Genomic DNA, 15,698 nt, shown 5'->3' with positions numbered 1-15,698 from the left:
GCTCACATCGCTGCCGTCCATCGATCCACTAAATGTCTTGCCTAGGCTGAGATTGGACAGCGTCTTTTGCAGGCCGCAGTCCTCCTCGAAGCGATCGTGATGCCCGGCTGGGGAAGCGTGCTGCTCATCCTGGCCATAGTAAGATCCAGGTGCGCCATCCCTGCCGGATCCAAAAGACCCTTCGCCCCTCTGAAGCCCCCCTCTGGATCTGGGCGTCCAACCAGGGCTGCGGCCCACCGAGTTCCCATGCGTGCCGTAGTACTCCCTCCTGGGGCTGCGCATCTCTGGTTCCATGGCTCGCCCTGGGCAGTCGGGACGCTCCCGAGTTGCTGATGCTACCAAAATATTGCTGCTGAGCTAGTTTGTAGCGGTCGTCTGCATAAACCCCACCGCAGAGACAGCCCTTTACCCTTTCTACACTCCACTAATCGACCGCTGATCAAGCGCTGCCCGGGGATCGCATCAGCAACGGCCCTGCTGTGACCCTGCTCCGCTCATCTTCCGGATTACAACCCCCTATCGGAAGAGGATCGGGGCTGTTTGATGCCACCGTCGAGTGCATCAGATGAATGGTAGCATCTCTGGGTCCCCACGCCTCTTGAACGACGGGCGCAGACGTCCAAAACGGGGGGGACCAAAGCCGAGGGGACCCCTCTTGGAATCTTGACCTTTTTTTGCCTTTCGTGGACAGTTCCTATACACTTCCATTTCTGCAATTGCCAAGAGATGGTCTTCCCTGCTGCCGCTCTGACTTGCGGGGTATCTTGCGCTGCGCAGCCGAGATCAGCAGGCCGGCAGACACTCGGGCTAGCCCAGCCCAGGCAGGTCGGCCGTGGTGCTGCAGGCAGCAACGGAGCCTCCGTCGCTGATCTCGCACGCGATAACGGTGCCATCAACGGTTCATTGAACGGGGTCCACAGCGAAGGCGTGGCCCACATTGCTCTGAGCGGTAGGTTCAGTACTAGCACGTGTGTCTAAAAGGAAGCTGTTGGGGTTATCACGTCAGACATCAATTGGCAAGTCGCGCTGTTGATCAGTTCAGTCAATAAAAAGTCTGTGCTGTGCTCCTGTGCAGATTCTCCAACAGAGAAAGGTGCCTCTGTTTCTCGGATCAACTACATCCCACGCTCAAGGTGGCCAAAAGGAATCCCTCCTGTAATGGGCGCGCATCTAATGCCTTCTGGCGAGGTTGCTCCTGTGTCTACTTCGAAAGGTAATCCCAATTCAGGATCTTTCTCTTTACACACCTCAGGATATCGGTTTGGCGACCATCTGAATAATGGCTTGGAAACCCTTCACACTGCTCGGCTGTATGGCTGGTGGGACCATCCAATCGCAGATGAAACAACATCTGCCAATCACTAGAAGTGTGGGGTTTGGGGGAAGTGCTCATAGAGCCTAAAAATTGATGCAGGTGCTGGGCTTGGCGGAATTCCACACAAGTTCTTCTACCCCGATGAGAAGGACGACTATGCAGTGCTCCAGTTTGGGAGCCCAGCAGCAGTCGGATCAGGCTTGGCCACATACGTGCAGGAGGCCTCAGCAGCAGCGATCAAGGTGCAGATCCCTTGCAATTCTACACAGCTCAGCTTCGTTTTGGGATTGCGCCACCGTTGCTTTTGCATGCAAGCGCATGCAGTGCTCACACAGAGCTCTGAGATATTTGTTTGACTGGTCTGCATTGCTCTGTTGCAGGAGAGGGGAGCTTTCACACTGGTCCTCTCAGGTGGCTCGCTGTTCAAGGCGCTATCACCACTGATCGGCCTTCCGGGGCTTGATCTTTCCAAATGGCATGTATTCTTCGTGGATGAGAGGAACGTGCCTCACTCCTCGTCAGACTCCAACTTCAAGGGCGCTGATGAGGTTCTTCTGAGCAAGGTGCTCCTCTTCTTTCTGCCCAGTGTGAGGCAGGCTTTTTTATAGCTCTACCTCTCAGATGAAAGGAGCTGATGCAGCAGTACACTACTGATCTCCTTCGTTGAGGGCTTCACAAACCTTCTTGCGCACTTTATCAGTGAAGGATATGGTGGTGGACTGCATTTGGGGCTGGGCTTCACCCTGTTTCTGAGGCGGTACAAGCCATGTGCAGGTGGCAATCCCGAGGGAGCAGATATACGCCATCAAGGAGCACCTGACAGTAAACGAGGCGGCCACAGAGTATGCAGGACAGCTGCTGCGCTTGGACGAGAAAGTCCTGCCACGCAATCCAGAAGGTGCGCAGACTCTTCAGTGCGTGACATGTGCATCTCCTTATTTCCACACTCTCCACCCCTGCACACCCCCCACAAGTAAAGATCCAGGACTGCGCAAAGCATGTTTACATGCTCACAGACATCAATGGTGTCTATGCCACATTCCAAATGCTCATCTTGCTCCCCATGTACACCCTTACAGGCCATGAAACTTGCACGGGCCTGGGCTGCCATGCAATGACTTCTATACTGTAAAGGTCACTGCAGTGTAAAGAACGAGGCGGGAGCAACGTTTGGGGGGTCGTGGTGCAGGGCTGCCGGTGTTTGATATGATCCTGTTGGGCTTGGGCCCGGATGGCCACGTGGCATCTCTATTCCCCAACCGCTCGCAGATTGCCGCGACCGATTCGTGGGTCCTCCCTGTGGAAAACTCGCCCAAGCCGCCGCCCGAGCGCATCACCTTCTCCCTCCCAGTCATCAACAGGTAACACACTGCCCTGTATTGTAGTCATGTTTCGGATTCTGTTATCTTGCCTGCCGAGGACAAATCTCAGGGTTGCCTGTGCTCTCACTCTGCCTGCCAGCCAGTTCTGCTTGTCATTTCTGCAGTGCATGTGCCAGCATGTCAGTTATTATGGACGGCATATTCTTCAAAGATCCAGCATATCATTTATCTTATGCCAAGCACCGAAGTTTTGATACGATGTCTGTGAAGACGCGCCCACGAGCTGCTGTCGCACCCTTGTCATACCGGTTGGAGAATGTGGGTTGTGAGTTAATTTTGGTTGGTGTTTGTTGCAGTGCGAAGCAGATCGGCATTGTGGCGGCGGGAGAGGGCAAGGCAGAGATCGTGCAGAGGGTCTTGGAGGTGCAGTCGCTGCCCGGCGCCCTGCCCGCGCAGCTGGTGCAGCCCACAGCGGGCAGCGTCACATGGTTCCTGGACGTGGCGTCCGCGCAGAACCTGGCCATGCACAAGTGGGAGTCCACCAAGAGCTTCCCTCGTAGCTCCTGAGAGCTCGCGCCATGATGCGCACGCTATCGCATGCTATGCACAATCGCTTTCTTGATCTGCTGAGCCACAATAACCAAATTGCTTTCTTGACCTGCTGGGCGACAATAACAAAGGTGTTTCGGGGCAAGTTGTCTTGCAAAGGGATGGGCCAGGGGAATGCACAGTGGACAAATCTTTCTGGCGTGATAGGTTTGTGCGAGAGAAGTTCATGAATTATGGGTGTGGGCTCTTGAGCTCTTGCATCATGAGTATTACATCTTGGTTGGTGTTGAGGGCCTCCTGCTGAGATTTTAAAAATATTCCAGACTGGACAAGCAAGTCAGTAACAAAGCCTGTGCTCATCACCATAAGGATCATGGCATTCTGTGGTCAGCGTGAAACTATGACAGACCAATTTGGGCACATTGATGCGGTATTAGCAAGCCCAGCCGACGAGCTGAACGAGACACCAGTTTTGCAGGACAATATTTGACAGGGACATGATTGTAAGGTTTCCTGCATTGACACTACAGAGCAAGACACAGAAAAGTCCATTGGGTGTTGAGTCTTGGTATACTCTGTGTTGGACTTGCTGGGTGCTATATAGCTATATAGCTATATTTATAAAACTATCATTTAGCAGCTGCCTGCCCAAGTCTTCCTTGACATCATTGGGCTCCTGCACTGTGATTGCCCGCCCACCTAGTCATCCCAAGAGCTCCCCAGCTGACTGCAGAACATTGCCGTCTGCTGCAATGCTACCTCCATGCTGACTTGACCCTCGAAGTCATCATGTTGTCCAGAGTCTGTCTGCCTGACACATGTGGATGCATCCTGCACATACCACACCACTTTGTCAAGACCTGTCACAGCGAACCTCAAAAAGTAACCTCTTAAGCTTATTGAACACTGTACAGCATGTCACTCCTCTCTGCATGCATGACCTAATCTGCTTCAACAATCAGAAGGTCAAATATACTGCTCATTGTTCAGGAATTACCTAGATCCTTGGAACTGGACAATGTGTGATGATGATAATAATAATTCAGGAAGTGCACCTGCGCAGAGGGCAAGCTGCTGGCATCCAATGTCCTCTGCTGCTTGAAGGGCACCGCCCACTCCCAGGCCGCAGAGCTGCCGTCCTCTCCCGGTGCCTTGCGCTTGGCTGATCCTGGCAGCAGGGGCTTCTTGAGGGAGTCAAACAGCAGCTGAGTCTGCGCAGTGGGCCGCAGGGGCGATCTGCTGTCTGCGCCACTGGCTTCACTGTCAGCTTGCACCGCATGCCACTGCTGAGAAGTGGCCTTGATTGGGGAAGCTGCAGCTGGCGGACTGGGGCTCAGAGTAGGCTGGCTGTGTGCTGAGGCCTGGGTGGGGGGCTGCAAGGTGTCAGGGTCAACAAAGCTGACCCTCTGGGCAGTGGTGGTGGCTTGCTGCATGGAGTCCATCGTGTCTGCCTGGCTCGGAAAGTGTACTGTCTGTGGCTGTGCTGCAACCTCTGCTGTCTGTGGGTCCCCTGCATTCTCCCTGCGCATGCTTCTGGGGGACAGCGGCGCAGTGGTGGGTGCCGCTGCGCAAACCAGGGCCTCTGCTGACTCATCTGCATGGTCACTCGCCTGCAGCTTGGTGTCAAAGGTATCCTGGGACCGCTGCTGGGGCGCAGTGTTCTCATCCTGCAGGCCGGCTGCAGCAGCTTTACCTGGTTTTCGCGCCTCTGCTGCGCCCAGGATGTTCTCCGTCTTGGTGGCTGCTGGTGCAACTGGTGCAAAGGGAGCACTCTTCTCTTCTGCATGGCGTGTGCCCTTGTCATCTGCATGCTCCTCTGCTGCTTTGCTGGCCGCCTGCTGCAGAGGTGTGCGCTGACGTGGCACCAGCCTGGCGGTGCCGAGGGAGAAAACTGACTTCACGGCGCGCCGCATGGCGCTCGGCCACGAGTGCGGAGCGCTCTTCCCCTTCACACCGGCGCTGCGTGGCGACGTTCGCGCTGACGCGGCCGCCCTCCCCGCAGCGCTATGGGCCTTTGGCCGCAGCCGCGGCTGCCAATTTTCCGGCTCCTGCTTCGGTCCGCTTGCATCGCCAGAGAACTGCGCCACTGCTGCCTTTGCTGTGGTGACCTCTTCCTGCTGCTTATGCTCACTGCCCTCTGCGCTGCTGTGGGCACCTGCCGGTGCAGTTTGGCCATTGAAGCTATCAGCAGGCTGGAGAGTCGCCACGCCATCTACGTCCGGCTGCATCGCTGCTTGCGAGTCTGCTTCCATGGTGCACGGTGCTGCTGTTGTTATGTCATCATCTTGGCTGATGCCAGCTGGCTGCGCGGCAGGCACCTGGGAGGCTGGCTCTGCGCTTGATAGCTGGAGTGCAATCTGAGCAGCGTCATGCTGGATCTCAGCCAGCACGCCCTGCACCAGATCAGCTGTGTGCTTCAGATGCACAATACAAAAAACTCACTACAGCAGAGCAATTAGCTTTTTAAGTCAAGAGTGAACATTCTGTACTTGGTTGCTTTCCCCCGTCTCAGAGCAGGAGTAGTAGCCAATTAAACTGGCGCTCAGGGATATGATCCTGTGGTCTTTGGTATGTAAAACAACATCACACTCTATGTGCAACAGAGTATAAGAGCACCCTCAGCAGGGATGTGTAAAAGACAGGCCTGGCTTGGGCAAAGGGGCAAAACTGATAGATGAGAGATAAAGCATGAGGGGTGGGAGGCACCTGGAGGTTTTGCAGCAGGGCGCCAGCAGTCTCGTGGGGGCTGAAGCTGCCGCACACAGCCGACACCAGGGCCACCACCGAGCCCAGCTTGTCATGCAGCTCCTCCGCTGCCTGACCAGGCTCGCTGACCGCTGCATGCACCCCGCCTGCTGCCTGATCAGGCCGGCACGATGCCCCTTCAGCCCCATCCGCAGCCCTGTCAGCTTCCTGCCGGCTGCCGCACCCTTCCTCGCACCTTTCCTGGCTCGCTGTCATGGCGGCATCTGAGCCGTCTTCCTGCATGTGCTCAAGACTGTCCAATACCTGTTCGTCTGGTGCGGTGCACTGCGAGCCAAATCCGCTGTTGTACGCCTCTGTCAGCGTCGCATGCATGTTGTGGATGCATGCAGCTGACGGCAGGGTAGCTTCCCTGGTTGCTGTGAGCGTTGCCAGCTGCTCTCTGCTGCTTGCTGCCGCGCCCTGCGCTGCCTCGTTCAAGGCCAGATCGACAGCCGCTGCAGCGTCGACCATGATCTTGTCTGGCTGCTTTTGCTCTTCTGAGTCGGCATCGCTGGGCTTCTCCACAGAGGCTGACTCTGTTGGCGGAGAGCTGGGGTCAGGTGGGAAGACTTGTTCGCGGGCTGAACCATCACAGATCGTGCCACTGCTGCGGCACTCGAGCCCGATTGGAACGCCTCTGGAGTGGCCATGCGTTGGCAGGCCACAGCCCTCAGCAGCTGCTGCAGAGGCTGCCTGCGGAGTTGCCATGTCGAGCCTTTCTGCTGGAAGATCTGGAGTGGCAGTGGCCGGTGCTGCTGCTTCAGTGGCAGGCGCCTTCCCCTCAAGGTGCGGCTTTGGCTGGCCTACATGGGAGGGCAGCATGCATGCGCGCGCGTCCTGATCTGGCTGGGTGACTGTTGTGGGCTCTGCCTGCTGCGGAACTGCGCTTTGCCTGCTGGCCTCCCTGGCTTGGTACTTGAGCTGCTCATTCTCCTGGCGCAACCTGGAACACAAGTGCACATTTTAGATGTCCTGCTTAAACCTGCAGCAGCGCGAAGGGAATGGGCAGCAGGTATCCCTTCAGTTAGCCTTCAATTAAGCGGCTGAAACGCTACCTTGCAAGCTCTTTGGCCATGGCTTCATTCTTCTGCAGCAACTCTTCGTGAAATCCTTTGACATACTGCCGCAAAGACACTGCAGCAACACAGAGCTTGTCAGGACAGAATTCTGGCCCAGGATATTGCATTTGTTGCAGTAAGTGCACTGATGAAGAAAGCGCTAGGCAGAACTCACTTGCAATCCCCCGTGCGATGAAGGCATCCTGCTGGGCCTGTTGCTGCTGCAGATTTGGCCTGGGAGCCATCATGGGCATCTGACGACCTGCACACCATGCACTTCTAATTCTTCTGAGTTTCACAGCGGCTCCTGCTTAAATACAACTGTGCTGGCATTGTAGTATCCCCAGCACAGCAGGCAATTACTGCGAAGAAGCCTGCCTGGTTTCTGTGCGCGAGGGGTCCGTGGAGGGGGCGGAGGCATCAACCCTGCATCACCCAATGTTGAAGGTCACTTCTGCATGCCATGCATGCCCATGATGTTCTGAAGGACACACACTTCATGCCTCCTTAAAACAAACGGGCAACACCCATTTTTCCTACTTCAAGGGCTGTTCCATTCCCGATCATTACTGGGTGTGGTTGAAAGTTCACCTCCAGCAGGGGGCTTCCTAGGTGGCTGTGCAGCTGTGTGAGCTGGCCGGGGCGGAGCAGGAGGTCTGGTAGAAGACTTGCTGTTCATCTGCACTGCGCTCACCGCAGGTGTCTGCGGCTGAGTCCCTGCAGGCACCTGAGGCCTTGCAGGGCTGACAGGCATGCCCACGACCGGTGCCCGCTGACTCGGACCTGCCTGCCTGCACAGCAACACAGCGGAGGGAATGACTCATGGTGATGACGGTAGCATGCAAGAATTTGGACCAGCGGACTCCCATCACAGACCATCTACAGGGAGATAGCACGTTTTCTCATGAGCACAAATCAAGGCAGTCTAATCGGTCATCACACCCAATTGCTGCCACTGGAGCTGCACTGGTGTCCCGCATGTTGCTGGCGAATGGCACTGCACTGCCTGTCAGCATGTGACTTGTGCCGGAGCCATTGACAGGCGCCACTGGTGGGCCTGCAGAAAGCCCTGATGATGCCGGTGTCGCAGGTTTGGACTCAGCATGCGCACTCGCTTGCCTGCGAAACGCGGCCAAGATAGCCATGATATTGAGTAGCAAGATATTCAGAAGAATTATTTGCACAGGGCAACCGAAGGTAGAGCACAAGCGCGCTGTCTGGCAGGCGAAATGCATGCGGCAAACGAAGGCATATTGGCTTACTTCATGGAGCGGAATGTTTGGCCCTCAGGAGAAATGTAGGTGGCATCCCGGGCCTTGCCATTGCTATTGGGGCGGGAGCGGTATGTCACTGACCATCCAGGTCCGAGTTGAGGCAGAGGGAATGGCCTGCGCAGTGGAATAGTTTGAATTAGAATTCCCTTGTGCTGCACAACAAGTGTACGCTCAATGGATCATTTTGAAGTCAAAATTTTCCTTGTACGGTACGACACAATATTAAGTTGACAAAGCACTGCAGTAAATCAAAGCACGTACCCTTCAACCCTTGCAGCACTCTGCGTGCATGCACTGTCACTCGCAGAAGGCTGCGCGGCCGCGCATGCTTCAGGCCTTGGCACTGAAGTGGCTGCTGAGACAGCCTCATGCGTCTGCATGGCAGCCGGTGCCACTGGGTTGCTCTGCACGAGAGAGATGGCTGCAGTGGCCTCGCTCTTGCCAGTGCTGTCTGGTGTGATGGCAGCAGAACTGCGCTGCTCTGGCTCGTTCTTCGCCGCAGGAAGTGCAGGAACTGGCGCGGCAGCTTCGGGTAGCTTCTCTTGGCAGGGGGATGGCCCGGGCATGTCACGGCCTTGCTCGGGTTCCTGCTGCAGGCTGTTGATTTCTTGGGCTCGGCCGGAGCGCAGAGTTCTGTGGGGCGTCTGGGGCGCAGGAGCACTACTGCAGGATTGCACACGCACGGCTCAGCTGGGCTAAATTGGGGCCTTTCCGGCACATGCATGATATCTTGCATTCTGCAACTTGCATGCCCAAGCAAAGGCAGCAGAACTGATCAATGACTCGCAAAAAGCATTGACAGATTGGGACATGGAGCACCTTGGTGCCAGGCACTTCTTCAGCAGCTGGGCAGAGTCGGTGTCAGGGGAGACGATGCGATTGTCGAGCGCCTCTGCCTCTGATAGGGTCAGGGGCATGTAGCCGAACCTGTCCCTCCACATGCCCAGCAGCTGGCGCAGTGACGGCACTATCATGTACTGCACGCCCAGAGAAGCCAGCCGACCCTCCACTGCCTGGAAATACCATGTGGCTCATGGTGTACAGATTCAACGTGTCCGCTTAGCAATACTGAGTATGGAATATGCAAGCATGCACATTCCATGCATGCCTTCTTCGGAGTGATCAAACGCATGATCCCAAAAATCAAGGCCTTAAATATTGGCAGCAGAAGACAACAGTCCAGACAAATCCCAGCATGTAGGAGCATGCATAAGGCAAGGGAAAGGGCATAAGCATGCAGGGAACGTGCCTCCACGAGCTGTGTCAAGTTGCCATCCCGCCTGTAGCCCTCACGAGTTGCAACGAAGGGCATCTCAGCAAATGCTGTGCCAAACACCCTGCAGCATTGCATGGGTTGTGTCATGTCTTCATCGACTGTAATGCATGCCAGCAAACCCATCCATGGTCCATCGTTATGGGTATCACTGGCACCTGAGAGTTGCAGCGCTCACACACATGGCCCCCTTCCGCAGCACTACCACTCTGAAGTTGCCTGCATGGAAGCACCGTGCTGTTACACTGCCTGCTGCCGAGATGATCTTGACAAAATTGCACAAAGCATAATATCAGGAGGGGAGGGGGCATACTGAAGTTGTATTGGTCCTCATCACCGTCAGTGACTGGCGACTCATAGGAGGTACAGATCATGTCGATCAGATCTCTGCCATTCTCCATGATGAGGGGATCTGCGAAGGATGCCAGCATCCTTGAGCCACGTTGCAAGAGCCGTTCTGCAGCATGAAAAAAATCACAGAGGCATCTGCGAATTCCAGAATGTGCAAGATCAACCTTACCAAAGGAGTGCTTCAGGAGGCGCTTTGCAGTGTCCACCGTGCTCAATGTTCCTGTCCAGAGGGTGGTATTGCTATTCAGCATGACACTTCAAGAAGACGTACTATCTGGCAAGAACACCAATGCCAGACTGCTACCTTTGCTTCTGTGGTCATAGAGGGATGCAAACTCGATGGTGTAGCTGGAATCCTCCTCCAGAGGAATGCGCCTCCCAGACCAAGCCAGGAACTCTGTTGTGACCTTCTCACAAGCCTGCGAATGCTCTCACGCTTTGAACTGCTAATCTTCGACTTGAAAAGATATTTGGTACTTAAACAAATGGCAGCACTGGCGAAGATCCTCACCTTCGAACAATACCAGGAGTGTCCTGCTGTCAGGATCTCCTTGCCAATCTTCGTGCCATGGGCACATTCTTCGCACTCCACATGTGATCCAATTGTCTCGCACCCATCGCATAGTAGAAGGGTGCGAGGGCCGTATCCCTCCTGGAAGTCGGATAGCTTGCAATGTTTGCAGATCTCACTGGCATTGGAGCACCAAGACATGTGGGCTCTTTCCCTCAGATAGTACAATGACCCCCCAGAATCAGTACGATGGCCAAAAATTATCGATCAGAGACTGTTTTGAGCAGTCCAAGGCTCGCTGCAGTGTTTTCCTGGCCTGGCCATAGACTCTTTGATCCTGTCACAGCTTCACGTCACAGCCATCGAGAGCTCTGCTTTGCAGGCAGCCTGCCAGATCTAAAGCTTGGCTAGATACCCAAAATCCTGAGACCCACGATCAAACCTTCCCATGCACAAAAATTGGGTCTTTTGGTGCCTGCAGCAGGTTTGGTTTGAATCTCTTGCATGTATCCTGATTAGGTTGAGGCCCAAGGAGCAGTCTTCAGACGGCGTGTCATTTTGGCAGGTTTCATTTGCTACGCAGATTGCCTCCATTGTGCCACTCGTTGCGTTAGCACCCAATTGACATCCTTTGTGCAATTTTCGGCAAATTTTCTTGCACGATGGCAGCTTCCACTCTGTCCGTTCGCAGCTCGATCTGCCGTGCGCAGCGTGTCGCGCCTGTCGCGAAGGCAGCGGGGCCACGCGCGCCCTTTCTGGGTCGCCCTCAGCGCCTGCCTGTGCGTCAGGTGTGCAATTGGCACTTTAAAAGGTTTTAGTGGGTCTTGGTCGTACAGTAAGTGGGAGGAAGGTCCAGCACCTTGGCTGCTTGGCGCAGAGCCGTGGGGCCTTATTTCAGGATAAAGACAGCTTCATTGTCCATCACCTTGCAGTCTTTTGGACACCTGTAGTACAAAGCATGCACCTGCATCTGTCAAAGGAGGTGCAAAACAGATGGCGGATGTTGCTTGCAGGCGGAGAGGAGTGTGCCCAGCACCGTTGTCCGAGCTGAGACAAACAAAACAGATGTGGATGTGGACGCCATTGTGAAGGATCTGCAGGACAAGGTCCTCCCCCCTCAACGATTGGGAGACAAATGATCGATTGCGCTCACCTTGGTGATGAAGCTGACATCCTCCAGCATATTCATCATGTGTCCTGAGAGCTGCGTCTCGCTGATGCAACGTTTGGTATCTTGCAGTGGGACGGTGTGGAGAACAAGAGCACAGTTGCCATCTACGCTGGTGGCGCTGTCGTCCTCCTTTGGCTGTCTTCCACCATTGTCTCAGCAGTCAACGGTGTCCCTCTGGTGAGCATCCTGCTTCGATGGTGGTGCATGGGATCAGAAAATATTCCCGTTGACAATGACTCCTTTTTTGGAACAAATATTGCGGACACACACGATGGTTGCTTCATCGGCATTGGCTGGCCTCCATGACTAATCCAGCTTGTGCACCTACTCGTATTGATCTTGCCTTCTGTGCTGTTTTACAGTTGCCCAAGCTCTTGGAGCTGGTCGGCCTTGGCTACACCGCCTGGTTCGTCTACCGCTACCTGCTCTTCAAGGTATGCTGACCCCATTTCTAGTTTGCACCCATGTATCTGGCCGCCGCATGTCTATTCTTGCAGTGACACCATACTTGTAATCTCCCATAACCTCTGTGCCCAATTTCTACCAGCGCCTGTCTGATCAACCTGCGGGGCACCTTGGATCCTGTAGAAAAGACATCTTGATTTCAATACGCCTGAGAAGTGCTCATTGCATCTGCAGTCAAGCCGTGAGGAGCTCTTGGAGGACATTGAGGAGCTGAAGAAGAAGGTCACTGGCACCTTGGACTGAGGTCTCACCGCAACGTGGAGGGAGCAGGCATGTAAGAGGGAAGCAAATAAGCAGACCGGACATGCCATATCATTGAAGGATAGTGACGACGTTATCAGTATGCGGCGGGTCTGTCTGGACTCTATGAGCGTGGGGAATGCCGGCCCCAGTACTGTTTGAGCATGAGTGTTTTATGTTTTCGTCTTGTGAACGTCGCATTTTTGACTGCAGCCACATTTACATCTGACATTTGGGAGAGGGCATGCTTGTCCAGTCGACAGCACAAAAGTCTATGCTGCGAACAGATTCACTTGTTGATATCATTGTGACGAGATAGATGACGATCCACGAAGCTGGTGTAACTGGTGACTGTAGAGAAGCCTACGGAGCAATTGACTTGTGCATACACAGCTTTTGTCTGGGCAGGGCATTTGGCTGTACATACCGGATTCGGCTTGGCAAAAGGATCGCACATTGAAGTACAAGCAATTCTGCAACACTTCTTACGCTCGCATGCCTGGCTGGGCCAGCTTCAATGGTTCAGCGATTACCATTCGGGCTCATTCCTGATCCATTCCTGACTCAAGTTCACACACAGCACTGGAACCATAGTACGCGATCGCCGCGTCCAGCTTGGACGTCAGGACATTGATTGACGGATCCACAAGCGGAAAGTCATCAGTGTGGCGGCCACCAGAGTACTCCTGACAGGCGGCCAGCCCGCTGAGACAGTAGCAGGTGTGATAGTAATCTACAGCTGTTCCAGGTTTGTCTCGCAAACCCCCGCCGCGTCTGTTCTGGCAGCACTGCAGCAGCCAGAGTCGTAGGGCCGCCGTGTTGAACAATGGCCTGTCAGGGACATTTGTCGCTCTGGAACCTTCAGTGGTGCCACTGCTGCTGCATGTGGGCGGCTCTGCAACGGCGTTTTCCTCTTCTGTGCACAGTACTGCTGCACTCACCTGTGGCACAGCAGATCCCTCAGCTAGAAGTGCCCACATCACGCAAATGCACTTCCTGCAGGCATGCACTTCCCATGCACAGCACAAGCAGACCAACATATGGGCCGCTGGCAATCAAAAGCCTGCCAATCACCTGGGCTATATCTTCATATTCTAGGGCCCAGTGTGCGAGGCGCTGCGCATCTGCTGTCTCATGCAGCATCGCCGCTGTAGCAGCCGGATCATCTGTCAAGGACCCAATCCCCCTCTCCAACAGAGCATCTGCCTTCGCCTGCACATCCGCATCAGCCCCATCAGCCTGCTTGAATGCACTTAGCAGAGATGCCAGCACAACATGTCAGCATTGATGTTGTCTTCAGTGCATCCACAATTCTGAAGTCCCAGCTTCTCGCACTGCACACTCACCAGAGAGCCATAAACCACCTTTGGGGTAGCTGCTTACAATCTGTAATGCGTTCATCTTTATTCAAGACCTACAAGGTGGCTCATAACGACTGTGTTGGTGACTCGCCTTCAGCCGTGCAGTCTCGGACTGCGCCTGCTCTAGGGGACCTTGGGGGGCGTCGAGCGGGGGCAGGGTAGGGATGACAATGGGCTGCTGCGGCGGGGGTTCCCGGGGGATCCCACTCTGCTGCACATACTGGGGCCAGACCTGCTGCAGGAGAGGGAACAGTGCCCCTTGCCAGAAGGAGTAGCAGCCGTCCACCAGCTTGTTTGTGCGGCCCATGAAGCCCCCCTCCACCAATCCCTGTGACACACAGAACCAGATAGATGCGTCTGGACGCTCAATTCCAAATGAATCCTAGGTCCTGTGTAGTGACACATAGAAAGGCAAGCAAGAAGGCAAGCAAGAAGACAAACAATCAAGTCACAGCCCTGCAATCGAGCCAAGCTGTCTGCTTGGCTGAAGAAGAGAGGTCGTCACACGGGCAAATACAGGCAACTTTGTTGGCACGAGTGTTGCCTGAAAGGGAAAGTAACCTGTCGGTGGACCGCCCAGTGCAGTAGTGAGGGCAGATTGAGGACATCAACGCGGTCTGCCAGGACCAGAGCTGCCAGGCCGCAGTAGGTGTAGCCCCCATGTGCCTCATTCCCAGGCTCCCCTCCCAATCCTCCCTCATAAGTCTGTGCATGCACACCCCCGCTGAGAAGAGACTTTATCAGGGTGACACAATCAAATTTGCAGCAGCTGGAAAGGGGAAGGAGTGTAAGATCAAATGCAGGAAGCGCGCCTGGCACCGACCGATGAACTCTGCCATGCCGGACAGCTGCAAGACGGCGGCCTTGTCCATGTTGAGCATGTGCAGCGTTGCCACCGCTGTGTAGCAGCCTCTGCAGTCCACCTCACCACCTGCATGCATATTCAGTGCATATCTGACTTTCTGTCCCATTGACAAGGGCTGAAGGTTATTTGATTGCCCGACATGGGCTCGTTGCTTGCCATGTGCTGGTTGCTACTGGGAAGAGCCCAGAGAGCTGCTTTCATGATCTAATGGCCAACTGTGCATGTGTCAGTCAGCTCTTCCCATTGGATGCTGCAGGTTTCAACAGGTGTCTGGTGACCGCACCATCGGATACAGCGATGCCACCGCCAGCCTCAGCTGGCACGCACATCCTCTTGACAAACCCCAACAGGGCCGCTCTGTCCACAGAGCTCAGCGCATCCTGACCCCCGAGGGTGACGAGCGTAGAGGTCGCTGCATAGGTGGGTGCGAGGTGGGGCAGCTGCATTGGACCACCGCCAAAGCCTCCGGTGGGAGACTGGCATGCGCGCAGGAAGTTCACCACATCTGCAACGACAGTGACAAGGGTCAGCCAGCCTAGACTTATGACCCCTCAGACAGGCGGTAGCTTGATCGCAGGATGAATGAGTGAGAGTAGATCATTAGCACAGGTATCTCCGTTATTTGAGCAGCTACTTTTAGCAATCGAATGGCTGCAAAGTTGTCAGAATTGAGAACAAGCGTGCAGATGGTGATCACAGAATTTCTACCTACCGATAGGCTCTACACTGGGAGGAAATGGTGCCCGTAGGAGCGCCAAAGAGTGAGTGATCCAGTAACATAGCCAGGGTCTACTACAGCCCAGCGCTATGTGATGTTGTCGCTCCCTAAGGCCTTCATGCAAATACTCGATGTGCCGCGCTCGCGTCAGCTCGAGACTCGACTCGACATCATCAGCTGTGCTGCCTTGATAATCTTTCAGCAAGCTGATGAGGCGCTGTTCCAAGGCGTGCTGTGCCTCGCTTGTTTCTGTTCTCTGGCCATCTTCAATCATCCAATCCAGGTGCTGATGGTGATGCGGAATGGCGGTACTAAAAACAATCTTAAATCTAAATGCACTCCAAATTATTATTTGAACTCGAATAGAGATCCAAAGAAGCCCTGACAGACAGTGGTATTGATGCCGAAGTGCTACTCTAGATAACAGCTTGTGATGAATGCTTCCTACTCCGAACTGTGGATCCAATCCTTATACAGACA

The 15,698-nt window shown here is 54.7% G+C and overlaps 4 protein-coding genes across 4 annotated transcripts; 2 read left to right on the top strand and 2 right to left on the bottom strand.

The window, feature by feature from the left end:
• Positions 1-847: 847 nt before the first annotated feature.
• Positions 848-3,824, top strand: COCSUDRAFT_48100 (6-phosphogluconolactonase-like protein). The gene is made up of 7 exons (XM_005645900.1): positions 848-949; positions 1,076-1,213; positions 1,415-1,557; positions 1,696-1,878; positions 2,090-2,213; positions 2,505-2,676; positions 2,994-3,824. Exons 2-7 carry the CDS (start codon positions 1,159-1,161, stop codon positions 3,202-3,204), a joined length of 888 nt encoding a protein of 295 aa, XP_005645957.1. The 5' UTR covers positions 848-949; positions 1,076-1,158; the 3' UTR covers positions 3,205-3,824.
• A 61-nt stretch (positions 3,825-3,885) lies between these two features.
• Positions 3,886-9,237, bottom strand: COCSUDRAFT_43149 (hypothetical protein; the record flags this gene model as incomplete). Its single annotated transcript, XM_005645899.1, has 9 exons — positions 3,886-4,017; positions 4,242-4,397; positions 4,590-5,579; positions 5,893-6,874; positions 6,987-7,065; positions 7,165-7,251; positions 7,684-7,780; positions 8,674-8,926; positions 9,083-9,237. The coding sequence occupies 9 exons, from the start codon at positions 9,235-9,237 to the stop codon at positions 3,886-3,888; spliced, it is 2,931 nt and encodes a 976-aa protein (XP_005645956.1).
• A 1,776-nt stretch (positions 9,238-11,013) lies between these two features.
• On the top strand, positions 11,014-12,633 carry COCSUDRAFT_66872 (hypothetical protein). The gene is made up of 5 exons (XM_005645898.1): positions 11,014-11,186; positions 11,412-11,504; positions 11,639-11,746; positions 11,932-12,003; positions 12,209-12,633. The coding sequence occupies exons 1-5, from the start codon at positions 11,061-11,063 to the stop codon at positions 12,275-12,277; spliced, it is 468 nt and encodes a 155-aa protein (XP_005645955.1). The 5' UTR covers positions 11,014-11,060; the 3' UTR covers positions 12,278-12,633.
• Positions 12,634-12,816: 183 nt separating this feature from the next.
• On the bottom strand, positions 12,817-15,492 carry COCSUDRAFT_17363 (terpenoid cyclases/Protein prenyltransferase; the record flags this gene model as incomplete). The annotated part of the gene is made up of 6 exons (XM_005645897.1): positions 12,817-13,266; positions 13,868-13,963; positions 14,197-14,359; positions 14,455-14,597; positions 14,824-15,005; positions 15,213-15,492. 6 exons carry the CDS (start codon positions 15,490-15,492, stop codon positions 12,817-12,819), a joined length of 1,314 nt encoding a protein of 437 aa, XP_005645954.1.
• Between the last annotated feature and the right edge of the window lie 206 nt (positions 15,493-15,698).

Source organism: Coccomyxa subellipsoidea (genome assembly GCF_000258705.1).
Source record: "Coccomyxa subellipsoidea C-169, whole genome shotgun sequence".
Classification (NCBI taxonomy): Eukaryota; Viridiplantae; Chlorophyta; class Trebouxiophyceae; family Coccomyxaceae; genus Coccomyxa; species Coccomyxa subellipsoidea.
This window is presented reverse-complemented; position numbering and strand designations above follow the sequence as displayed.